Source organism: Pleurodeles waltl, chromosome 7 (assembly GCF_031143425.1).
Source record: "Pleurodeles waltl isolate 20211129_DDA chromosome 7, aPleWal1.hap1.20221129, whole genome shotgun sequence".
NCBI lineage: Eukaryota > Metazoa > Chordata > Amphibia > Caudata > Salamandridae > Pleurodeles > Pleurodeles waltl.
In genome coordinates this window covers 47,752,556-47,779,900 of record NC_090446.1, presented here as the reverse complement: position 1 = coordinate 47,779,900, position 27,345 = coordinate 47,752,556, and the positions used below count along the sequence as shown (strand labels likewise).

The 27,345-nt window shown below is 43.5% G+C and overlaps 1 protein-coding gene across 1 annotated transcript; it reads left to right on the top strand.

The window, feature by feature from the left end:
• Positions 1–13,259: 13,259 nt before the first annotated feature.
• LOC138247165 (olfactory receptor 5V1-like) lies at positions 13,260–14,278 on the top strand. The gene has a single exon (XM_069201905.1). It carries the CDS (start codon positions 13,260–13,262, stop codon positions 14,214–14,216), a length of 957 nt encoding a protein of 318 aa, XP_069058006.1. The 3' UTR covers positions 14,217–14,278.
• Positions 14,279–27,345: the final 13,067 nt, after the last annotated feature.

Genomic DNA, 27,345 nt, shown 5'->3' with positions numbered 1-27,345 from the left:
ACAATACTACAGTGGGCACAAGATTTATTATGCTAGTGTTAGTGTATATCTAGAGATGGACCTTCGGCAGTAAGTTACTGATTTCAGTGATGAATACTTGTGTCACTGAAAAAGTAATCCGCATCGCACAGTGGTTTGTCTGAATGAATAGCGATAAAAAGTACTGTGTGGGCAGATTATTGCATCAAAAATATTGAGGACCATAGTATGGAAAAGTTAAGTGCAAATAGATTAGTATAGGTTTACTCTTCCTAACTCTATATCTGCGTACCTTGAAGATATATATATTGTCAAGGTATATGTAGGTGGAGTTATGTATATTAAACCTTTGCTTCGGCATAGAAGCCTATCTTCTTGATATCATTGTCCTCAATATTCTTGACATAATGGCCCTCATTCCAACCCTGGCGGTCTCTGACCGCCAGGGTGGAGGGCAACGGAAGCACCGCCAACAGGCTGGCGGTGCTTCCAGGGCCATTCTGACCGCTGCGGTAAAGCCGCGGTCAGAAAAGGGGATCCGGCGGTTTCCCGCCGGATTTCCCCTGGCCCAGAGAATCCTCCATGGCGGCGCTGCTTGCAGCGCCGCCATGGGGATTCCAACCCCCTTCCCGCCATCCTGTTCCTGGCGGTTTTTACCGCCAGGAACAGGATGGCGGCAACGGGTGTCGTGGGGCCCCTGGGGGCCCATGCCACTGGCATGGGCAGTGCAGGGGCCCCCTAACAGGGCCCCACCATGATTTTCACTGTCTGCTTAGCAGATAGTGAAAATTGCGACGGGTGCAACTGCACCCGTCGCACCCCTGCAACTCCGCCGGCTCCATTCGGAGCCGGCTTCATTGTTGCAGGGTCTTTCCCGCTGGGCCGGCGGGCGCCCTTTTGGCGGTCGCCCGCCGGCCCAGCGGGAAAGTCGAAATGACCCCCGCGGTCTTTTGAGCAGTCTTTCGACGGGGGTAGTTTGGCGGGCGGCTACCGCCGCCCACCAAACTCAGAATGACCCCCAATATTTGGTCCACACAATATTTTTGACTTCATTTATTGACTAAACACCACCTAGTGACATAAGGGGGATTTATACAGCAAGATAAAAAAACAGCCTTTTCAGGAAGTGGTAGCAGCCATCTTATTGTAGGTGAAGAAGTTAAGTCTTACTTCATCCTGCAGATCAAAACGATGTCCATGACTCTTGTGCTAGGTGCACATCTAGGGCTTTACTGCACTGGTTGGCAATGGCATGAATGATTGCAGGTGGCCTACCCTAACCAGAAACGATGAGAAGCCTTCAGCTGACGTAAATCAGAGAATGATCCAAAGAGGGACATTTCAAGCCTACAAATATTGGGCAGTTGAACACACAGAAGACACTTGTAATTTCACAATGAGGTTGTGTTTTTTATGAGACCCTCCAACTCCTTGTTAAAGAGAAGAGCAATCAAAACCAATTAACTATTTTTAAAATTACTTCACAATGTTTGGAAGCATTTCATTGAACACACTGTCATCAATTTTACCAGTGAGGACTTGTTCTGACATTAGCCCAGAAAATCCTATGATAGCCTCTGAAAGATCATTCCCTGACTAATGTCAACCATAGGTGTCCACCTTGGAGACCATAAACTCTTTTGAGCAATTCTTTTCATGGATGAAAAAAACATTTTATTAAACTTTGCCTTTTTTCCAATTATCTAACTCTGTCAAATTCTGTGATTGTGTCCCACAGGAAAATACACAAACACAACTTGGTGTTTTGGGGGGGTTGGTAAAGGGTAAAGAAGAGGCTTATGCCCACATATGGCCAGCATCTGACACCGACAGGTGTGACTGCCCCTTTCTAGCAGCCTGAGAGACAGGGAGCTGCTTTTGTAGCATTGAATCTTTCATAGGTGAATGCCAGAGGTTGTGGAAAGTTGTATATATGTTTGTATTTATGTTTTGATATGTTATTTCAACAAAGCAACCCAAAAGGCAGCAGGGTACTGTACTGAGACAAGCATAAAGTCAACAAGTAAGAAGAGAGAAAGCTGGGTTGTGAGCAGTCAATGCATTGTGATGCAGTGTTCTATAAATAGGTAAGTCTTCAATTCTTCCATAACTTAGAGCAGATTTGAGCTGGCCCTGATGAATATTGGAAGCTGTTCCACATCCTGGGTGCATAGATGGAAAACATTTGCTGTCTTATATTGTTTCTTTTTTTGTACTTATTAGTCTGCAGTCTAATGGCGTCCTTGATGTGGGTGTGCAGAGATCCACCAGAAATGGTGAGCTTGCCTGCACGAAAAGGGGCCTGATGGTTGTGATAGTTTTGTAAATTATGCAGCTGATTTTGAAGATAGTGTGGACTGTGAAGGAGTGCCATCTGAGTTCCATCAGGATAGTGTTGATATGATCTTATCTCTTCAAATCATGGATAAGACGTGCTGCAGCATGTAGGATATCCTTAAGGTGCCAGTGTGGAGTCCAGGAGGTCATTGAGTAGGGCATTTAACCACTCTCAAAATGCAAGAGTAAAAGGGTTTGATCAGCACTTCTGAAGTCGCGTTTTGGAAGAAATGGCTTGACTTTCTTAAGAAGAGCTGGTACCAGGTTGTCTTTGTTTTTCTGGTAATATGTTCCTTAAGGATGAGGTTGGTATCCAGGATGAATCCAAGTGATTTGGCATTCAATGACAGTCTGGGTTCAAAGCTGTTTATTTATTTTTCTTGGCAAATTTAAAGGAATTCCATCTTAGTTTGGTTAAGCTCCAAGTAGGCTTTTGACAGCAAGATCTGGATGATGGAAAAGTGGTATTTGAGGTTTTGGATGTCTGAAGCAGATCAGACTTTAAATTAGATTTGTGTATCCCCAGCATATTGGTGAATCTTGATGCTTTTATCGGTGAGTAGAGCTTCAAGTTGCTCCTTAAACAGTTTGAAGATAACAGGAGACAGTATGAGAACCTGATGGACTATACAGGTGATATGGTTCCTTTGTGACCTGGATGTGCCCATGTGAATAAACCAGTGTCAGTTGGAGAGGTAGGAGGAGAACCTATGAAGGACATTGCCAGTGAATCTCATTGTAGACTCCAGAGAGCGTATGAGAGTGGGCAGTCAACTGTATCGAAGGCAGCTGAGATGTACGTCAACCTCAAAAGGAAGGGGCCATCTTCACTGTTATCAACAGGCCATCTTCTACAACCTGTGAGGTAGTGGTCTCTGTTCTAAAAATTGACCGGAAGAGACACAGGTAGTCGCGCAGGAGATGGTTAGCACTGATCTGATCTGGAGTTGAACATAGCTTGTAATTTTTTAGAGTGGGTGGGGTCAGTAACAGCATACAGGGAGAAAGCATGGTCCAACACTGACCAAGGTCACACACCTACTTACATAGTGTGACAAAACCAGAGCCTTGTTTGTTCTTTTGTACTATATCCCCTTATGTGCCCAGGACGTAATGGTTACGTCCTGAGGCACAGTGTTCGTGTGCCCAGGACGTAAACATTACGTCGTGGGCACAGAGCCCAGAGGGAGCGCTAGCGCTCCCTCTGTGGGGTTCCCCCCACACCCCCAAGGCAGGGATGGAAGGGGAAGACCTTCCCCTTCCACCGACCCCCCCACCCCCCATGTGACTTCAGGGCGCTGATTGTCACAGAAGGCCTCCTCCATCGCGCTGCAAGCTCAGCTTCCAGCGTGATCGAAAGAGAAATGCAAAGCATTTCTCTTCCGATCACGTGGAGGAGGCCAGGAGATGTTTCAAAGGGAAGGAAATGTATTTCCTTCCCTTTGAAATGCCCACTAGACACCAGGGATGTTTCTTAGAAAAGGAAATTGGCATAAGGAAGCGACCCCTTGGGCAAGGGTCGCTCCCAGGGGGGGCATTTTTTTAAAAGGCCTTTTCTGCCCCCCACCTGGGGGCAGATTTGCCTATTATTAGGCCGATCTGCCCCCAGGGGGGGGGCAGAAACCTATAGGCACCAGGGATAAAAAAAAAAATCTTTTTTGTTTTGTTTTTGATTTTAGAGGTGGGGAGCGACCCCTTAGGCAAGGGTCACTCCCATAGGAGGCACATTATATTTAGGCGATTGGCCTATTTTTATGAGGCCAATCTGCCCCCAAGGGGGGCAGAAACCACTAGGCACCGGGGATTTTTTTTGTTGTTGTTGTTTTACAGATGGGGAGCGACTCCTTAGGCAAGGGTCGCTCCCCTGGAGGGGCAAATTGTATTTAGGCCATTTATGCCCGCTTTGGTGGCAGATCAGCCGATTTTAGGTCAATCTGCCCCCCAGGGGGGCAGAAACCACTAGGCACCAGGGATCTTTTTTTTGGCACCGTCACGCAAGGGGAGCGACCCCGTAGGCAAGGGTCGCTCACCGGGGTTAGGGGGTGCAAATTTATTATAGCCCATTTCTGCCCCCCGGGGGCAGATCAGCCTATTGTTATGAGCCCGATCTGCCCCCAGGGGGGGCAGAAACCCATAGGATCCAGGGCAAAAAAAAATGTTGTGTCTTTTTTTGTTTGTTTGTTTTTTTAGAGATGGGTAGCGACCCATTAGGCAAGGGTCGCTCCCCTGGGGGGCAAATTGTATTTAGACCATTTCTGCCCCCCTTGGGGGCAGATTGGCGGATTTTAGGTCAATCCCCTGCAAGGGGAGTGACCCTGTAGGCAAGGGTCGCTCCCCTGGGGGAGGTTGGGGGGGGAATTTATTTTAGCCCATTTCTGCCCCCTCGGGGGCAGATCAGCCTATTGTTATTAGCCCGATCTGCCCCCAGGGGGGCAGAAACCCATAGGCTCCAGGGCAAAAAAAAATGTTGTGTCTTTTTTTGTTTGTTTGTTTTTTTAGAGATGGGTAGCGACCCATTAGGCAAGGGTCGCTCCCCTGGGGGGCAAAGTGTATTTAGACCATTTCTGCCAGTGGATTTTAGGTCAATCTGCCCCCAAGGGGGACAGAAACAACTAGGCACCGGGGATTTTTTTTTTGCGCCAATGTCACGCAAGGGGAGCGACCCCGTAGGCAAGGGCCGCTCCCCAGGGGGGTTGGGGGGGCAAATTTATTTAAGGCCTTTTCTGCCGGCTGAGCTAGAGGCCAAAATCCACAGGTAGGCACTTTGCAAAAAACACCTTTGTTTTCTGTGAAAAAATGTGAAGTGTCCACGTTGTTTTGGGACATTTCCTTTCGTGGGCGCTAGGCCTACCCACACAAGTGAGGTATCATTTTTATCGGCAGACATGGGGGGAACACTGGGTGGAAGGAAATTTGTGGCTCCTCTCAGATTCCAGAACTTTCTGTCACCGAAATGAGAGGAAAAAGTATTTTTTGTGCCAAATTTTGAGGTTTGCAAAAGATTCTGGGTAACAGAACCTGGTCAGAGCCCCACAAGTCATCCCATCTTCGATTCCCCTAGGATTCTAGTTTACAAAAATGCACTGGTTTGCTAGGTGTCCCCAGGTGCCGGCTGAGCTAGGGGCCAAAATCCACAGGTAGGCACTTTGTAAAAAACACCTCTGTTTTCTGTCAAAAAATTTGATGTGTCCACGTTGTGTTTTGGGCCATTTCCTTTCTTGGACGCTAGGTCTACCCACACAAGTGAGGTACCATTTGTATCAGGAGACTTGGGGGAATGCTGGGTGGATGGAAATTCGTGGCTTCTCTCAGATTCCAGAACTTTCTGTCACCGAAATGAGAGGAAAAATTGTTTTTTTGGTCAAAGTTTGAGGTTTGCAAAGGATTCTGGATAACAGAACCTGGTCAGATCCCCACAGGTCACCCCATCTTGGATTCCCCTAGGTGTCTAGTTTTCAAAAATGTGCTGGTTTGCTAGGTTTCCCCAGGTGCCGACTGAGCTAGAGGCCAAAATCCACAGGTAGGCACTTTGCAAAAAACACCTCTGTTTTCTGTGAAAAAATGTGATGTGTCCACGTTGTGTTTTGAGCCATTTCCTTTCGTGGGCGCAAGGCCTACCCATACAAGTGAGGTACCTTTTTTATCGAGAGACTTAAGGGTACACAGAATAGCAAAACCAGTGTTATTGCCCCTTGTCTTTCTCAACATTCTTTCCTTCCAAATGAAAGGCAGTGTGTAAAAAAGACGTCTATTTGAGAAATGCCCTGTAGTTCACATGCTAGTATGGGCACCCCAGAATTTAGAGATGTGCAAATAACCACTACTTCTCAACACCTTATCTTGTGGCCATTTCGGAAATACAAAGGTTTTATTGATACCTATTTTTCACTTTTTATATTTCAGCAAATTAATTGCTGTATACCCGGTATATAATAAAAACCCATTGCAAGGTGCAGCTCATTTATTGGCTCTGGATACCTAGAGTTCTTGATGAACCTACAAGCCCTATATACCCACGCAACCAGAAGAGTCCATCTGACGTAACGGTATATTGCTTTCAAAAATCGGACATTGCAGTAAAAAGTTACAGAGTAAAACATGGAGAAAAATGGCTGTTTTTTTCACCTCAATTTCAATATTTTTTTATTTCAGCTGTTATTTTCTGTAGGAAACACTTGTAGGATCTACACAAATGACCCCTTGCTGAATTCAGAATTTTGTCTACTTTTCAGAAATGTTTGGCTTTCTGGGATCCAGCATTGGTTTCTCACCCATTTGTGTCACTAACTGGAAGGAGGCTGAAAGCACAAAAAAATAGTAAAAATGGGGTATGTCCCAGTAAAATGTCAAAATTGTATTGAAAAATTGGGTTTTCCAATTCAAGTCTGCCTGTTCCTGAAAGCTGGGAAGATGGTGATCTTGCCACTGGAAACCCTTTGTTGGTGCCATTTTAAGGGAAAAAACCACAAGCTGCCTTCTGCAGCCCTTTTTTCCCATTTTTTTTAAAAAAACTAAATTTTCACTGTATTTTGGCTAATTTCTTGGTCTCCTTCAGTGGAACCCACAAAGTCTGGGTACCTCTAGAATCCCTAGGATGTTGGAAAAAAAGGACACAAATCTGTCGTGGGTAGCTTATGTGAACAAAAAGTTATGAGGGCCTAAGCACGAACTGCCCCAAATAGCCCAAAAAAAAATATTTTTCCGCTCTTAGGCCCTGAACTATATAGTCCAGAAGAAGGGTCTTTGCTGCCCATACCTAGATGATAGACTCATGAAAATGGTGGAAAGAGGTTCAGCAGAGTTCATGTATTATTGGTTTTCAGAACCGTATTCAATGGTGCCCTCTCTGTAAACTACCTGAAATTTTCCAAAGCATCTTGCGGAAGGATTCAGTACATTGAGGAAATGCAAGACTCAAACCTGGAAAAATCAATTCCTCTTCCAGGCATAGTGAACTCTTTCTTGAAACATATTGAGCTAGTGGCTCTAAAGGCACCTAGTACTATATTGTTCTACACAGGGATAGCACCCCGGCCAAGCTCTAAATGCTCTCTCTGCAGTTCTGTTAAGTGATGCTAGTCAGTAAGTGTAATCCTAACCCAGTCCAGCCATCCTTGGTTTCATCAATGTAATAGAATGTTCATACTGACACCCCCACAAAGAGGTGCCCCTTTGGTCTGGCAGGCTGCAACTTATGGGCACAACCAATTCTTCAGAAAATGGAAAGGCAACTATCCATCATTGTCTTGTGGGACAGAACAGACCTATCCAGCATGGTGAGATCCATGATGGAGGTGTCACACGGAGACAACTACATATGAAAATCAGGGTTGTTCAATCCCCACATCTCCTCTAACTAACGGTAAAGCTGTGAGAGGAGGCAAGCATATATGGCATTATTCTACTGGTCTTGTGGGGGGTCAACAACACTGGTGCAAACAGAAAATACAAGTCCCCAATTATCCTCCTGAGTGTGGCCTCACCTGATAAAAACGTTCCTACATCTTTTAAACATGATTTGATATCAATGCCTGTGTCACTCACATAAACCCAGGTATGGCCAGCTCATTTCCCAGACAGGCATTTGGCCTTGATTGCTAAGGGAAGGTCTAATGTTGATGAGGAGAGGAGCATGCACACAAGCATTCCTTCCAATTCATTTGATACCAAGATTCCTGCTAATGATAAAGGATAGACCTTGGAACTCAGTTAATCTAGAGGTTCTATCTTGGCCCATTGAGGTCCATTGAAGGGAAAAAGATTGCTTTGCGCCCCCTTACTTCTCCTTACCATCACTGAGTTTGTAAACTTAGGGCCATATTTACAAACTTTTGATGCGTAACCATGCTGCAAGCCTTCTTGTTATGCTGCCCTGCTCCAAAAGAAAAGAGCAGGAATGTGCTGTATCTACAAGATATGACACAATGCTGTCCTTTTCCCCTGTGCTGGTGCACAATGGGCTGCCATGCGTCAACTCAGGCACCTTTGCACCATGGAGCAAGGGTGTCTGTATTGGGGGATGATTGTTTGTGTGCAAGAAGGGACACCTGGTAGCCACTTCGCAACTTTGAACACCTGCCCATTCACCACTGCCAGCAGTGTGCACGTTTTGTGAGTGAAGCTGGAAGTGCTGATCGCTTCATGTCCTGCATATATTTTGTAAGGTAGACATGCTCTTCTGCTGCAAATTTTGCCCTTTGCTGTGAATGAGGTTTACACAGCTGTTGCACATGCTGTATATTCTGTGAAGGTGAGTTTCATTGTTCATTGCGCTTGCTCTCTAGAGGTGGGCGAGAAACTTAAAGCGTGAGTCTGGGCCAAGCCATGTGCCTGGCACTGTCTCGGCTCAATGTCTTTGTGGGCCCTCAAGTCCAAAAAGAGGCAAGTTTTCATGTGACTTCTGACGGGCACTGTGCGCTAACTTTGTGCACAGAGGACTGAAGACAAAGCATTAACTGTTGATGTAATATGAGAAGCTACCCATGTAGGGGCTGAAGTGAACAATGTACAACAAAACACAGTGATCAATCACGGCTGTCATGCTTCTAAATTGTAGGCACATATTTGATTTCACTGATCCTCATTTTTATTTATTACCACATTTGAGAGCACCATCGAATACATAATCTCACGATGTGTGCTGCTAAAAAACACATTTTTGATTTGATATTCTACACTGTTACTCAATTTATTATAAGAATCTAGGCACTTTTAGCGTATATATGACAATTGACTTGTCTCTTAGCTTACTAATGCCATTGTAGCCAGGGTGGGGCAAGGTTGGGCGAGGTTGGGCAGGAATTTTTCCAAGTTCATGTTTAAAACATATCACCTTTAATAATCCTCCACAAATTCAGTGAGATAATCTGATTGTGTGGTTGCTTTGCCTGACAGTGATTCTCATAGTCACTATCCCTAATGTACCTTCTCTGTCCTTGTGCAAGAAAAGCTACTTTAGTGCTTTGCATCTACTGATTGTGTGAGCGAAGCTTAAAGTGGTGCTGCCTAGCATGCTCCTCTTTTCTCTGTGATGAAATCTTACCCTCTGGCCCATTGTCTTCCTATTGGTTATGTGCATGAAGTCTGCATTGCTGCTATCTGTGCAGTACTTGTACTGCAAAGGAATTACATTTATAATTCTGCTGTTTGTGCTGCCCTCAACACTATCAGAGGAATAATATGTGTTGTGGGCTTTGCCCCGGCTGCAAGTATTTAAGTGATTCACAGACCCTTCATCTTGACCTTAAGCTATGCACTCAATCACAGCGTCATATGTAATTTGATTAAGGAACTGACTTGACTGGACTGAAGCACTGCAGGCAAGAGGACTGCGAAGAGAAAGCTGAGAAGGAATGACAAATATTGAAAAAGAAAGAGAGATAGAAGAGAGGATACTGATAAGGAATTTGGAGAACACCAGGCAAAGAGGTGAGGGAATGAAATTAAAGAGAGAGGAAAAGAGAATAAGAGGAAAAACAAGACGCCAGCTCTGCCTATGACAGACCATGCAAATACCACCCGAATTCTCTCTTTCCTTTTTCAGCATTAGCTTTGGAGTGGGCACCTTGTTCTCAAATCACTTCAATGCTAATGCATGGGGATGATAGTGCTGTTGATCCTAGTTGACCTGAGAGCAGAGGTGTATGCTGCTTGTCAGTGTCCAGATTGTGTTTGATCTAATGTCAGCATTCTTAGTTGACATTTGTCATAAATTATTTTACAGAGGTGGTTACGCAAGGCACTGTCTTAACCTACATTGCTAAGACAGTGCCTTGAATACCTATCCATAATTGCACTCAGAAACTCCCTGCAGCTGTGGTTAGTCTGCTTTATTAACTTATAACAAGGAAAGTGCAACAAGTCAAGTTGAGAGCTCCTGGAGGTACTGTAGCCTGTTGGATGAAGAAAGTGGTGGTATGATACTATTTTTTGTGTGGTGATTTCATGAAAGACATAAATTACAAACATATGCAGTATTATTTCAAAAATATGGAGGTCTTCTGCTCTAGTCTAAAAATAATATTTACAGTTTAGGAATATCTGTATGTTTTTAGTCAACCCAAGTGCTCCTAATGGACGTCAAATTCTAATAAGTAATCTTATAATATCTTTTAAGAAGTGCTGGTACTGTCCATTGGTAGTAAGTACAATACTTCTGCTGACAAGTTCAGCCATTACATAATTAGAAAGCTGGGACTGCTGGATCGGTGGATTATTGTCTGCACCACATCTATCTTTCTTTGACCCCATGTTTAAAGGTTTGAATATGACCCTGCCTTTGCTTTTCTGAAGCAATAATATGAATGCCATTGAGTGGAGTGATATTGAGCACCTGTAATTTACTAAGAGACTGGCTGGGTTTACATGCACTTTCCAAATATACCTGAATGTGCCAATTTAAGACAGTGTTAGAAAGACTCTTTGAAGAGCTACAGTAGTGTTATGTATCCCCTTAGAAAGCAGTAAATGGTTGTGTTGTAAGTTTGACGGTGGCAGTTACATAAACACGGGTAGCAGAGCGGAGTTAAGCATCTTCGGTATTTATTGTAGAAAGATTAAGGACCATATTTATACTTTTTTAGCACCGCATTTGCGCTGTTTTTTTATGCAAAATCGGCGCAAACTTACAAAATACCATTGTATTTTGTAAGTTTGCGCCGATTTGGCGTCCAAAAATTACGCAAATGCGGCGCTAAAAAAGTATAAATATGGGCCTAAGTATCTCGTAAGAGAAAACATCCCGACCTCCAACTCCCACAACAACCGTCTCTCTCCTACTCTCTGCTCACCTTATTCTGTATTCTGTCCCACGCGCGCATTCTAAGCACGTGGATACAACACCTTGCTTGTGGACTGTAAAGGCAACACAGCAACACAAAACCTACATGGTGCTCCATTACACAACAGCCAAAGTGTGGACACAGTAGAAAAAACACAGTATTGGACAAACAGATCACAGTGCAGTAGAGCAGTACAAAAGCATAACAGCACAAAAACAACACTCCATTTCACTACAACATTCGCTATTTGTTTCCTTTAAGCCTTCCACACCTCCATGCTCTTCTTTCCCATTCTGTGTTTATAATTCCAGAAACTAAACTGTGGAGTGAACTTCCTGCCCGCATTGGGAGTACAACAAACCTAACAGTTATCTAACTAACCTTGATCATGGTGATTGTATGCTCTTTTCATATCAATTGATGATTTGTTCTGTACCATGTTTCTTGCTGTTATGCACTTCACTCTGGTTAGAAGTACTTTACAGAATAAACACTAATACAAGGTAGAGCTCCCACCTAAGCAGAGACCAAAATGTGCCAGCTGCTCGATGTCTAAAAAAGGCATTTGAAAGAATTTATTTGGAGACACCTAAAAAAAAAACAGTTTGGATTTTTTTGCTGTGACCAATTGGCCAGTGAATTAAAAATGTAAAACTTCACAAAATGCTGTGGGTTGAGGCAACATCTGAAAGACATTTCAAGTGAGCAATGGTTGAAGGGTTATCCTTATATTAAGCCAGTGCATGTGTATTTGCTCTTAACATAAGGTCTTTGTTTTGCAAGACTTAAACATTGGTTGGGAAGCACCTAATTTGAAAGCTGTCAGCCCGTACAGCAATACGTAGAGTTACAGCAATCAGCTAATTTGCAACAATTTAGAACATTTGTTGTTGGTGGGTGCTTTGATTGATTGTATCTTCTAGAGTTTCAAATAATTACAGCTAAAATCTAATATCATAAGTAAGTAATAACATATAAATTGGCAATAGACATCATGCATCCTAATCATTGCCCCATGAAATGTAGAATAAGAACAAGTCAAGAATGGCCTACTTGTCACCTATTTTGTGCCACAAATTAAGGGGCATATTTATACTCTGTTTGCGCCGGATTTGCGTCGTTTTTTCTACGCAAATTCGACGCAAAACGAACTCCATATTTATACTTTGGCGTTAGACGCGTCTAGCGGCAAAGTTAATGGAGTTAGCGTCATTTTTTTGCGTGGACACCTACCTTGCGTTAATTATATGCAAGGTAGGCGTTCCCGTCTAAAAAATGACTCCCAGCCCTGTGCGCCTTATTTACACTCTCGTGCAAAAATGGCGCACAGGAGTGGCGGGTCAAAAAAAATGACGTTTACCCCGCGATAGCGTCATTTTTTAACGCCTGCTCAGGGCAGGCGTTAAGGGACCTGTGGGCTCAGAAGGAGCCCACAGGTGCCCTCCCATGCCCCCAGGGACACCCCCTGCCACCCTTGCCCACCCCAGGAGGACGCCCAAGGATGGAGGGACCCACCCCAGGGACATTCAGGTAAGTTCAGGTAAGTATTTTTTAAAATTTCTTTTGTGGCATAAGGTGGCCTGATTTGTGCCCCCCTACATGCCACTATGCCCAATGACCATGCCCAGGGGACAAAAGTCCCCTGGGCATGGCCATTGGGCAAGGGGGCATGACTCCTGTCTTTGCTAAGACAGGAGTCATTTCAATGGGGGTTGGGAGTCAAAACAAATGGCGCAAATCGGGTTGAGGCGCAAATTTTGCCTCAGCCTGACTTGCCCCATTTTTTGACGCCCAAGCTCTATTTTCCCCTACGCCGGCACTGCCTGGTGTGTGTCATTTATTTTGACGCACACCACTCCTCAGCGCCGGCTAACGCCGGCTAACGTCATTGAATAAATACGGTGCCCGCATGGCACTTCAGAATGGCGTTAGCCGGCGTTAGATTTTTTGACGCACAACTGCGTTGGCGCAGTTGTGCGTCGAAAAGTATAAATATGGCCCTAAGTATATTTTTTTCTGATAGTAAACATAAGAACTGTGACCACGAAACATTCACATACTTTCCCCTCACAAAACAGTGTGTGCTGCGTATTAACTCTCCTTTTTATTATATTTGCAGATATTCTTGATATCCCAACGCTGGAACACAGCATTCCAAGATACATGAAAGGAATAAATCAAAGTTTAGCATCCGAGTTCATCATTGTGGGTTTTTATGATTTTCCACATCTTCTAGTTCCACTTTTTGTGTCATTTTTGCTGATTTACTTACTGATACTTGTGGGGAACCTTCTTATCATGGTGGTTGTCTATTCAAACAAACAATTGCACACACCAATGTATTTTTTCCTGACAAACTTAGCCTTTCTGGACATCAGTTACACAACAATGTTTTTTCCAAATATGCTGTCTCACTTTTTTTTGGAGGTAACACACATTTCTCTAAATGGATGTTTGCTGCAGATGTTTTTTTTCGTTTTCATGGTGTCTACAGAGTTCTTCCTTCTTGCAGTTATGGCTTATGATCGATATGTGGCCATTTGCAACCCTTTACGTTACATAACCACTATGAATGATGTAGTTTGCATGAAGCTGGCTGCCGGATGTTGGTTACTTAGCCTTATAGACCCAATACCACACATTGTACTAACATCTAGGCTCTCATTCTGTGGGTCGCACACAATCTACCACTTCTTCTGTGATGTGGCTGCTGTATTGAATCTTTCATGTAGTGGAGCTCGTGCTGTTCAGACAGCATCCTACGTCATGGGTACCATAGTTGGAGTTGCACCTTTTGCTTTAACTATCACATCTTACATTAACATCATCTCAACAATCCTGAAAATCCGGTCTGCAGAGGGGAGACGCAAGGCCTTTTCCACCTGTGCCTCCCACCTCACTGTGGTTGTATTATTCTACGGAGTGATCTGTTCTACGTACATGAGACCACCATCAACAGTTTCAGTAAAATACAACAAATTATTGTCTCTGTTATATGTTGCTTTAACTCCACTCTGTAATCCCATTATATACTGCCTGAAAAACACAGAGTTTAAAAACAACCTGATGAAGACAAAGAATATAAAACAGCATTCAAGAAACAAAAAGACAGACTTTTAAAGCATGTATTTCAGGAATACATTGTATTTATAACTGAAGGTGTATCCCAGAATTTGGTAGGCTCTAACATTGATGTTTCCAGTACCATTTGCACCTTTTCAATTGTATTCCCAAATTGATATTGTGATTTTAGAAATCAGCGAGGTTCTAGGGTTTACTGTTTTGAATGTACCTCACAGCAGTCATAGGCAGATTTAATATAGGCTGTGATGGAAGAAGAGGAACTGCTGACTTTGTGACTGGTTGAGATGTTAGGTACCCTCCCCTGTTTGGACCATTTGCTGTTAGATTCCACCAGCCCTGGGTTTCAGATATAGCCAGGCCTCTGATGACAAAGGAAAGTACCAACGGGTATTTCACGCCACTCTCTATTGGCTAAACATATCCGGAAGAGAAGTGTGTGGAAGATAACATCCCTTGTAGATGACTAGCAGGGAGGCTCCTACCCCAAAAGCACTAAACATACCACAGAAAGTTCTATTAGTGTTGTTTTAACATACCTTAACCTACTGTAGAAAATATGTACTAGGATTACCATGATTAAAGCAGACATTAGCAAACTAAAATAAGTTTAGATTAAAAAAGAATAGAGGGACCCATGATCAAGGCATAAAGACATAAAAAGTTGCAGGGGTTATATATTTAGGTAATGGAATAAAAAAATGGAATTCACTTAATAAAATCAAAGGTTACAGGAATGTTATAGTTAGTGTCACATTTTAAACGTACAGAGCCATAGAAATTCAGCTTTTATAGTTAGAGTTACTTCATGTAATTGTAACTTGTGCCCTAAGGGCAGCATACCAGCAACCCCATGTGACTTTTCTCTGATCTCTACTGCTTCTGTCTCTACTGATGAAGGGCTAAGCACATAAACATGTGTCTAGAGATAACAGCACTACCTGCACCAACTTTGGTGAAAAACAACCACAACCTTGAAGTAAGCGTACTGCATTTACCAGGATGCAATGTAGTGAACTGTGCTGGGTTAAGAGGCAGTGTGCTCCCTCCCCCACGGCCTGTCTCTCTGGGTGTGAGAATAGGTGTGAGAGGGTGTATCTGAGGGAGGCAGTGGCTTTTAGAGTGCCTCTTCGGGTGTGAGAGTGGGTGCATCAGTGTCTTAGTGAGTGTGTCAGTTTCTGTGTGGGTCTGTGAGTGGGTGCATGAGGGTTTCAGTGGGTCTGTGAGTGGTGTGTGAGAGTCTGAGTGGGTCTCTGAGCGGTGTGTGAATGTCTGAGTGGGTCTGTGAGTGGGTGCATGAGTGTCTGAGTAGGTGAGTGGGTAGGTGAAAGAGACAAAAAAAGAGAAACTGAGAGAGAGAGAAAGAGAGTGAGAGGGAGATAGATAAAGAGTTTTTTGGACTCTGGTGAATGATATACTTAGAATGAGATATTGCTGGACAAATACAAAAAAATGTATTTGTCATTTTAAAAGAGTAAGATCACCTTTATTATGAACCTTAAACTTTTGAAGTTGAAAGCAAATTAAAGTAGGGTGTTAGACCTGACAGCCTTATGATGGTGACCACAAACTTTTTGCCTGCCTGCCTCCCTCCACTTTTGAGATACTGTTTTTGCTCTTTTTAGATTCTACACACTTTATCACTGCTAACCAGTGCTAAAGTGCATATTTTCTTTCCCTTTAAACATGGTCACATTCGATCATACCCAATTGGGCTATTTAATTTACTTATAAGTCCTTAGTAGAGTGCACTATATGTGCCCAGGGCCTGTAGATTAAATGCTACTGGTGGGCCTGCAGCATTGATAGTGCCACCCACTTCAGTAGCCCCTTGACCTTGTCTCAGGCCTGCCATTGCAAGGTCTGTGTGTGCAGTTTCACTGCCAATTCGACTTGGCATTTAAAAGCACTTGCCAAGCCTAAAACTCCCCTTTTTTAACATATAAGTCACCCCTAAGGTGTTCCCTGGGTAACCCCTAGGGCAGGGTGCTGTGTAGGCTAAAGGCAGGACGTGTACCTATGTAGTTTACATGTCCTGGTATTGTAAAACTCCTAAATTCGTTTTTACACTGCTGTGAGGCCTGCTCCCTTCATAGGCTAACATTGGGGCTCCCCTCATACATTGTTTGAGTGGTAGCTGCTGATCTGAATGGAGTAGGACAGTCATATTTAGTATAGCCAGAATAGTAATACAAAATCCTGCTGACTTGTGAAGTTGGATTTAATATTTTAATATTATTATTTTAGAAATGCCACTTTTAGAAAGTGAGCATTTCTCTGCATTACTTCTTACTGTGCCTTACAATCCACGTCTGGCTGGGCTTAGGTGACAGCTCCCTACAGCATTCCCTCAGACACACCCCAAACACAGGATACTCAGCCTCACTTGCATACATCTGCATTTTGAATGGGTTTTCCTGTGCTGGGAGGGTGGAGGGCCTGACACTTGCATGTCAAAGGATAGTAGCCTGCCCTCACACAAAGGACTGCCACACCCCCTACTGGGACCCTGGCAGACAGGATTGAACAGAAAGGGGAACTTGTGCACTTATAAGCCACTCTTTGAAGTTTCCCCCACTTCAAAGGCACATTTGGGTATTTAAACAGGGCCTCTGCCCCAACTAACTCAGACACTTCCTGGAGAAAAGAACCTGAACCAGGACCTGCATCCTGCCAAGAAGACCTGCCTGGCTGCTCAAAGGTCTCACCTGTCTGCTTTCTGTGAAGGACTGCTGCCTTGCTGTTGCCCTGCTGCCATGCTGCTCTCTGGCTGTGGTGAAGAAGAGCTCGCCAAGGGCTTGGATAGAGCTTGCCTCCTGTTCCCTGAAGTCTTAGGACCAAAAAGACTTCACCTCTGCAAGAAGGATGCCAGAAACGATACACAGCCTGCACCGCAGTGAAAATTTCACTGCACGCCGAACTGGAACAACAAAGCCCAACTTCGCAACGAGAAAATCGATGCAGCGACAGCATAGTGACCGGATATTCGATGCACAGCCTCACCGGATCGACGTACAGCTGACCCGGAACGACGCAGCCCGACTTCCAGAGAGGAATCAACGCAGTGTCTGCAGTGCGGTAGAAAATTTGATGCAACGTCTACCGGATCGACGCAGCTCCGGTGACTTCGTCCTAGCACTGCCGGAAATCCATGCATCATCCCCGGGGCATCTGAAAACCCCGCAACCCAAAGAGGATTCACGACCGAGCGCCGGAAATCGTCGCACAGCCGACCCTGCATGAAAACTAAACGACGCATCACCGTGTGCAGCCCGAGAAATCAACGCACACCCCTTTGTTTCCACGCATATCCTCCTCTGCGGTTCTTTGCAGAGATTTTTGCCCGCAAACCAGGTACTTTGTGCTTGAAAGAGGCTTTGGCCCTCATTACGACTCCCGCCGGGCGCGGAGACCGCGCGCCCGGCGGGAGCCGCCAAAATACCGTACCGCGGTCGCAAGACCGCGGCGGGTATTTTGAGTTTTCCCCAGCCCAGGGGAAAACGACCTTCCCACGAGGACGCCGGCTCGTAATCGAGCCGGCGGAGTGGGAAGGTGCGACGGGTGCAGTGGCACCCGTCGCGTATTTCACTGTCTGCTAAGCAGACAGTGAAATACAAGCGGGGCCCTCTTACGGGGGCCCCCTACAGTGCCCATGCCATTGGCATGGGCACTGCAGGGGCCCCCAGGGGCCCCGCAACACCCCCTACCGCCATCCTGTTCCTGGCGGGCGAACCGCCAGGAACAGGATGGCGGTAGGGGGTGTCAGAATCCCCTCGGCGGCGCAGCAAGCTGCGCCGCCTTGGAGGATTCAATGGGGCAGCGGGAAACTGGCGGGAGACCGCCAGTTTCCCTCTTCTGACCGCGGCCAAAGCGCCGCGGTCAGAATGCCCTGCGGGGCACCGCCAGGCTGTCGGCGGTGCTCCCGCGTACCGCGGGCCTGGCGGTCGAAGACCGCCAGGCTCGTAATGAGGGCCTTTGTTTGCTTTAAAAAGACTTAAGTCACTTTATATCACTTTTCAGTGATATCTCCACATATACTTATTGCATTTTTGATCATTTTGACCTTCATTTATCCAGATAAATATTATATATTTTTCTAAACACTGTGTGGTGTATTTGTGTGGTGCTATATTGTGTTATTGTATGATTTATTGCACAAATACTTTACACATTGCCTTCTAGGTTAAGCCTGACTGCTCAGTGCCAAGCTACCAGAGGGTGGGCACAGGATAATTTGGATTGTGTGTGACTTACCCTGACTAGAGTGAGGGTTCTTACTTGGACGGGGGTAACCTGAAAGCCAACCAAAGACCCCATTTCTAACATAGGGAAATGACCACAGACACACCTGGAGTAGAACCCTCAACTTTCAGTGTAAGGGTCTGTTACAAACAGCTATGTCCTGGGGTGGGCACCCCAAGACACAACAGGAGCCGGCCAAGGGGGTTGGTGGTCTCCAGGGCCATCTGTGGCTCCTCTACGGGGGCAGCATGCCCCCCCCCAATTTGCATTTAGCCCTGAGGAGATGGTGGTGCCTGGGGCTCCAAAACAGACCCCACTTCTTTTATTTCATATTCGCCCAAGGTAGGTGGCAGTGTCCAGGACTGCAAGTGGCCCTAGAGGTCGCCCGCATTAAAATAGAATGTGTGCCCTGGTGAGTTGGTGGTCCCGGTGCTCTGAGGGGGCTGAGAGGTCCCTCGCATTGAATTTGCATATGTGTGCTCGGAAGGTGGTTGTCCCTGGGACTGCGGGGGGCAGTCCCCAGCATTTGATTTATAATGAGTGCCCAAGTGAGGTGGTGCTCCCCAGGGCTGTGGGGAACCGGAGTGCCCCCTTCATTCAAAATATAAATGCCCCAGGACCTGGCCCACCTGGGGGCTGCAGTTAAAGCAAGTGTGGAAGACTGTGATGTTTTTTTTTTATTTCAGATTTTTCGGTATATCTACGGATGCACTCCAACTCCCACCAAAATATTTTTTTAAAGTGCTTTATTTGCTGGTCCCTTTTCTTATTTTTCACTTTTTTTCTGGGACTCAACTGAAGTCTAGTCTGAAGATGGCTGCCAATACTTCCTTGTTGAAGTGTTGTCAGCCAATCAGATGTCAGCACAAGATCGGGATGGTTAGTGAAGCCCACGCATCATTATATACAAATTTGTATTTTCTTTAATTTCTCTAAACTACCAAACAGATTTACACCAAATAACAAAAAGGTTACTTTGAGGACCGGGAGTTACCTTTCTGCCACATTTTGTGTAATTCCGTCCAGTGGTTTGTGCTCTATCGTTGCTCAGAATCCCTATAAGGGAAAATGAGTGGGGAAAAAGCATTTTGGGCACCCCCCATTTTTCTCAGCCCCTTCTTGACGGATCTCCCTGAAACTTTCCAGAGAGCAGCCCATGAGAGAGGTAAATTGGTTGGGAACATTTCGTGAAGATTCGTCAACCCGTGTGAAAGATATAGGCAAGTAAAAAACACTTTTTCTATAGAAACTAGGACCTAACTATAACTACCTAGTGGTGACTACAACTACGGGATTCATTGAATAAAACAAAGGTTACAGTCATGTTATAGTTAGAAAATAGAATAAAAAAACCTTACACATTCACTAAAATACCAAAGATTACAGGGGCGTTATAGTTAAGTTCAGATTTTACATGGACACAATCATGGAAATTCAGCAGTTACAGTCAGAGTTATCTCAAGTAACTATAACTTGAGCCCTAAGGTAACCATAACTCGCTCCCCTGCCATCCACTGTTTTCGCTAATAAATTGACAGCTAATGCTACATTGATATTTTTAATGATGTTATAAAAGATGTATGGAGTGCTGTAATATGTGGGGTAATTAGCAGAGCCTTTCAAAGGTGCAAGTTATGGTTACCTTAGTGCGCAAACATATTTTCTGCAAATTCACACTATCTTTCTCAGCCATATGAGAATGAAGTCTGGCATTCTCAGTAAAACATGTACTTCCATCAGGAGCAGCCTATCAGCTGATTCCCTAGTGTTCTACTGCAACCTCCCAGAATGTTCTAAAGAACAACTAGAGCGCTAACATTCTTATTATAACAAAAGTGTGGCACGCCCAAAGCCATCTTGATTGAGTCAAACTAGTCAAATTTAAAACATTTAATTTAGAAAGGAACAAAATGGGGGGGGGGTCATTTTGTCATAGAAATTATGGTTATTGCTGTAAAAGAAAAATTAGGAAATTTTTTAAGTGAGGTCTCAAATAGCTTCCTCTTCCTTTTCATTAAAACATTCTGACATGCGGACTGAAACATGCACTTTTAACACCAGCAGCAGACTGCCATTTACCTCCCTGGTGATAAGAAGCTTACAGTGCTCTAATGAACAACTAGAGTTCTAACATTCTAAATTTATGCCAAAGTAGTAGCATATCTTGGTGGAATCGAAGTGGAAAACTGAAAGCATTTTTTACTGAGGATACTGCAGAACATTAGGGAGCTTCATAACAAACAAGTGTCCGAAGATGGCCACTAGAGAAAAAAGAGCCCATATGTAGCACAAATATCACCTAAATGTAGCCCAAGTATAGCCCAATGACAGAAATGTGCAACACTTATTTTTTTCATTTTTTTTGCAGTTTTGGATAGTGCAGACTTGACCTAAAGGTTTTGGAGTGCTTTACATGAGCATCAGTTAAATTACACATGGACACATTCCTTTTGGACTTTAGTCATGCGGAGATTAAGGTGGTCATTACCACCCTGGCGGTATTCAGACCACCAGGGCCGCGGTGGTGCTCAGACCGCCTCCAAAGGGACGGTTGCACCATGGTCGGACCGCCAGCAGGCCAGATCACGACTTGTCGTCAGTCTGGCGGTGGTGGCGGTCCTGATCCACCAGGGCCCTGGGGATTATGAGCTCCCTCCACACCAGTTTTTACATTGTGGTAGCACTGCCATGTAAAGGCTGGTGGGTGCAGAGTGTAGGGGGTCTTATGGGGGCACCTGCACTGCCCATAAACTTGGCATGGGCAGTGCAGGGGACCCCATGGCCAGCCCCGGGACCCCATGGCCAGCCCCGTCGCGCTTTTCACTGTCTGCTTTGCAGATGGTGAAAAGCGCGATGGGTACTGGTGCACACTATGCACCGCAACATTGAAGCCGGCTCAATTATGAGAGGGAAACTCTTAATAGGGGCCGCGGGAAGGAGACCGCACTGGTGGAAACCAGAATAAGTTAGTTTGGCGGGCAGCCTTTTCCGTCCGCCAAACTCATAATGAGGGGCAAAGTGTTTTGCTCAGAATCAAAGGATCAAGCTAATGCCGAAACTCAAACCTGGTTCCCGAGATGCAAAGTCTGCAGCTCTGGCCGTAACACCAAATTCTCTCTCCGAAGTGTAACATATATTCAAGTGATCAACTGGATAAAAAAAAATCAAGGTAGCAAATAATTGAATAGTGCTTTCCCGCTACTTGAGAACTCAGAAAATATGTCCTTACTTTAGTTTCTTAGAACATAAACCATAATTTCTATGGGTATAAGATCCTCTCATTTTTATAATTTCTAAAGCAAATGATTTAGTTATTACAGTTTTGATCACATCAGGATGACATCAGGCATGATGTAGAATGTTAGCAATGTAGTTGATCATTAGAATACTGTGGGGAGTCAGATGTCAGGGTCATGGACTTGGATAATGGAGGGCAGGGAGGAGGGTGAAGAGGTAACATATTGACCATGCTGAACAGGTGGGAGGGGCAGTGGCAGCATATGGGACAAATAGTACAGCTTGTAACACCACTCTGCAGATTAATCATTATGAGAAACTGCATCTTTTTCTGTGGTCACCTTCGGTTTTGTTGATCGTTGCTCCTGGATACTCTGACCCTATAGCCTGGGACACAACTAACCAAACCTGTACAGCTGCTCTGATTCCTAAAATATGCCAACATTGGGTAAAACCCTTATTGGCATAATTACCTTTATAATAAGACAATGGTATTCAGTGTCCAAAGTACACCCATTGCATGTAAAGTTATATGTCACCTATGTCCTACAGTACTACAGAGCAATCCATTAGTATGACAATACAAACATGATTCCAGGCCTACAACTGTAGTCTGGCTGCTGCAGTTTTAAAGCAGCTTCCTGACTATCAAAATAAACACTTTGACAGTTTACACCCCTCAATATTAACTATCATGAAATGACACCTATGAATGCCATGCATTCGAGAAGGTAGGGTGCGTTATATTTAAAAGAAGAAGATGTAGACTTAAACTTTTAACATGTGCTTACAGTTACTACCACCCAAAAAGGTAATTTTTGCTGTAGGAAAATTGGGTGCCCCATAGAAACGTAATACAAAAAAAATATTTCTACTATTCTTGGCTGGGAATCAGCTAACAAATTAAGTCAAGTACTGTTTTTAATATTTATTAAAAGCCTAGCTCAATAGTGAAGTGTGATATTTAATAAAACAAATTGAATAGGGACACTTATAAGTTATCTTTCTCCTGCCTCAATTTCCTAGAGGCTAATATGCATTAGCTTCTGACTTTCACCCAAGCTGGAGAAGATGTGAAAGTCTCTCCGAGAGCAGAGATTATGCCCTGGGTGTGAGGTGGTGTATTTGTTTCATTGGCAGGAAGACCAGTTGGGCTTTGTCAAGGAATTCAATAAACTTCAAAGGGTCTTTCCCTATCATTCAGATGTAGCTCAGATCTGTACAGGCCCTCTATTTTGTCCTCCCAGTTAGGCAGGCAACACGTCCTGTGATGGGAGACGAGCCCACATAACTGTTTTGAGGTGATCCAGGAGGAGTAGACTGTTCAATACCATGCCAGCACCTCTAGGTGGGCACACAGGCTCTGCACAAGGGAAGAATGTTTTTTTGATCTTGCATTAGTGAGTCACGATCACTCTGGGTTGGATTGCAGTAGAGCACAGAGAAATTGCAGCAGAGGTGGGTAGTGTTAACCCTGGGAACATTTGCTCTACTGGCTAGGAAGAGCCAGGAGTCACCTCCATCCACAGAACTGAGTCAGGCATAAATGTGGTACCTTTGGGCACCTAGGGGCACCTTCTTTGGAACACTCTGGATCTAAACAGAAGGAGTGCACCTACTGTTTACTTCAAAGGGGTTTTATTTTAATGTAATTGACAAAAATATAATTATAATTTAATATTTAAAATATTCAAAATAAACACAATTAAAATGAAAATATGTTTATAGTGCAGTAACATTTTTTATTTTGTTCTAGATTTAAAATACATATAGAATTAATGTAGATTTATATAACAAACATATAGTATTAGATTATGTTTCATATTTAACAGACTTTTAACATTCCCTGTACATTACCATTGGGATATTTCTTGGGATATTTCTACTATCTGAGATAACCCTTTGATAAAGTATTGGGAAAGTATAGGAAAAAGTAAACCATTTAATTTAACTTGAAAAAATTAGTAAACCATTTTCACATCAAATATTATTATAAATTAATATAAGATATATTTATTTGACACGAAGAAACAAGTAAAACGTGCTTCGTCACTATGTACTTAATTCTAAATTAAATATTTAATGGATTTAAATATATTAAACGTACATTAGCATTAATCTTTAAGATTTATTTTAAAAAATCCCATCTAAAGTAAAATGTTTACATTGAAACCTAACAAAAGTTATGTATAGAATAAGTCTAAAAGAAAATAGTTGTTTTTCAAAATCATTAGTTACATTTATTTTTTTATTAAAAATTTGGTTATTTAAATATTGTATCATAAAATGAGATGAAATAAATGATTTAGTTTAAAACTGTTTACTTATACGTGCTATTTTAAGCCCCTCCATCCAATATTTCCTATGGGAGAGTGCTGCAGTGTGATTGGTTGGCCATGTGTGGTGCTGTACTTACTACTGCTGCTTTTTGATAATAGTAACATATTGGGATTCACTGCCTGTCTTCAAGGGTGGAGGGTGGAGACATTTAAGTCTACACTTTTGAGTTACTTTATACTTAGTCAATGGTAAATAGCCCAAAGTAGTAAAGTTACTCAAAAGTGTAAGTATATACATGTGTAACTTAGTATGAGTATAAGTTACCATTGTCAATAGTTCTGGGAGAGTAATCCACTTTTCACCTTTGATTACTCCTGAGTGGCAATAAGCCTTAATAGCATATAAATGGTCAATCAACACTACACAATACATTGACTACACTGTCTGTCTGCAATTGCACATAAACAAATAGTTAAACTAGATCTAAAAATACCTAGTGTGAGAAATGTCATCAACTTTATACTGGACTTGGAATCCTCACTTACTGTTTTTTATATGTACCTTTAGATTAAAACATACATATATAGTATCAGTAAAATGATGGATTCAAGATATTCAGAAATTACTTTTCTCTAAAATGTAACTGTAGATCTGTAGTTTATTGATAGACAGAGGTGTCGGCAAAGGGATGTAAAGAAGGGCCATGTTGTTTTCAAAAAAATGTTACCAATCAAGAGTTGCTTAAATCTAGGTGTGAGAGTTTTTTCAATTTTTTTCTTAATTTATAGTTTTATGAACAGCTGTTATTGTTTCTAGATACTCTTTAAGCCTCTTTTAGGATTTCCTTTTTAAAGGTATTCGCACCTTTCACTTCTTAATGAGCAAGGATTTCAGAGCTCTGTTGCTGATTCTTAAATATATTTTAAGACTGCTTACAGGACTACATCTCAAAAGAACTGATATAAATAAGCTGCTTTATCCGGTTTTATTATCTTCATTGTTTATTAAATGATTTTGTTTTTTAATCTATAGTGTGTTCGCATGTTTTATCAAGTGAAGAACCCTGCTGCTCATTGAATTTGGTTCACACTACATAATGGACCAATTAAAAGACCATTGTTCATTTAGCTTTAATATTGGCCTATTGTTTTTCATACTCAGCACTTAATTCCATCACGACCAACTTTTAACTGCGTTGCAAAGTTTAATCATGACAGTATCATAATTTTCACACTCCCTGCATCTTAGAACTATCATTGTCATTTGTAGCAGTCCACTAAATTCTCATACAGGCCTGATTTTGTGACAGTGCAAGTTGAAGAACTGATCCAGAACTTTTTAAACAGGCCATTTTATCTCAGTTTTCGCAGCATTTTTTATTGAAACAGCCTGCTTCTACTGGCAGAAATTTTTAGGTGCCTGTTGAAAAATATATAAATGGGGTGTCAGAATTCCTGATTTATATTTAAAAAATATTAGCGCTGGCTTGCCCCTTTCCATAGCACCAGCGGGCTCCATATTTAAGGAAAGGCACAAGCTGGAGCTAAGATTGGGCTAGAGTCATCAAAAATGACACTAGGTGGGTGGGGGTGGTGGTTTGGGGTGAGGAGATTGTGCAACAAAAAATGCCAGTTATGCTGGATAACGACAAGCATTTTTTGCTAACCAGCCTTGAGACAGGTGCACAACCATCCTAAAACATGACTCATGTCTTATAAAAGACAGGATTCATGCCCCCCCAGTGTCCCCTCGGCATGGCTATTGGCCCTAATGCCATGCAGGGGGCCCCTTGTTAGGGCCCCCAATGGCACTTGATGAAAACAAATCCTCTAATACTTACCCATACTTACCCTACTTACCTGGGATGGGGTCCCCCATCCTCTGGTGTCCCTCTGTTGTAGGTGGGGGTGTTCCTAGGGTTTGGGGTGGGCACCTGTGGGCCCATTCCATGGTGTTTAACCATGGAAATGGGTCCACAGTTCGGGTAACACCTGGTCTGACCCAGGCATTAAATAATGGCGCTAAGCAAGCTTTTTTGCACGGGGGGATAAATATGGCAGTATGGGTATAGCAAAAACAACAGATGATGGACGGAATGCAGAACAAATGCAAATCAGTCTTGACCCTGTTCCCCATGGGAACAGTCCAGCCTGAACTGCCAGGCCAGGTCTTCCCCGGACTAGAAACAAGCATCCTGGGACTGGTTTCAGGGTATCACCCTTCATCAGCCTGGCTAGCTTGAATCTGGTGGCATAGCAAGCACGGGACCCATGTCTGGGCATACCCTTCCCACTTTGGGCGACAAATGCAAAAACAACAGATGATGGACGGAATGAAGAACAAATAGCACCATTTTTCAGAGGGGAACACCTACCTTCTATCTCATTAATGCAAAGTAGGTTCGTGCATCCAAGAAATGGTGCGAACTCCAATATTTTGACTCTAGATGTGCCTTGTGTCAAAACATAAATATGGAGTTAAGTTTGCATCGCAGTTGCGTAAAAAAAAATTACGCAAATTCATTGCAAACAGAATATAAATATGCCCCTTAGATATATTGCTGTGCAGTCGCCGTCAGCGTCAACACAGTGCCATCTGTGTGCCGGCCACATTCCACAGCTAAAGTGGCAGACTCCAATGCTGCTGATGTGCACTCTTTCGCTATCATGACCGTGGGATTCTGCCAACCATATTTAGGTAACACAGTCATACTGGTGCTGTGTTAGCTGCAGGTCCCATTACGGTGGGAGTCCGGCATGGAACCCGCTCAGCATTGTATCATGGCTGTGACCATTGGATGGATACTAGCAGCCCACACCTGATGTTTATTGGACAATTATGAACACCTGTAAAACACACTATAAAACACACTCCATTTCAGAACATGATCTTTTGCTATTCCACTGTTGACCAACTTTCTGAGGTCGACCTCTACACTGAACAGCCAGGTTAATTTTTGTTTTCCTGTTCTCCCTCTGTGGTTTAATTTTTTTCCTTGTTTTTCAAATCACTATAGGGACACTAGTACATATATGTTTGCTTACACCAATGGCAGGTACGAGGATCTCACATTTTTCAGAAGAATTGACAGTCATGGTGGATGCTGTAGCTAACAATCTGCACAAACAGGAGGAAATTAGGAAGCGGTGGAACAACCTGCAGGGGAGAGTGAATTCCCAGGCCTCCAAGCATCACTTGGAGGCCCAGTGTGCTGGTGGTGGGTCTTCCAGTTCCCCTTTACAACTCTTTCCCTGGGAGGAAAAGGTATTGCAGATCCTACATCCTGAAGGCTTGACAGGAATGCCTGTATATATATATGTCCTTGCCTTTAACTTCGCTGTTGAGAATGTTTCTAGACACTTAGCATAACATATATAATCAAACTTCAGCTACCAAAATATCTTGTGTA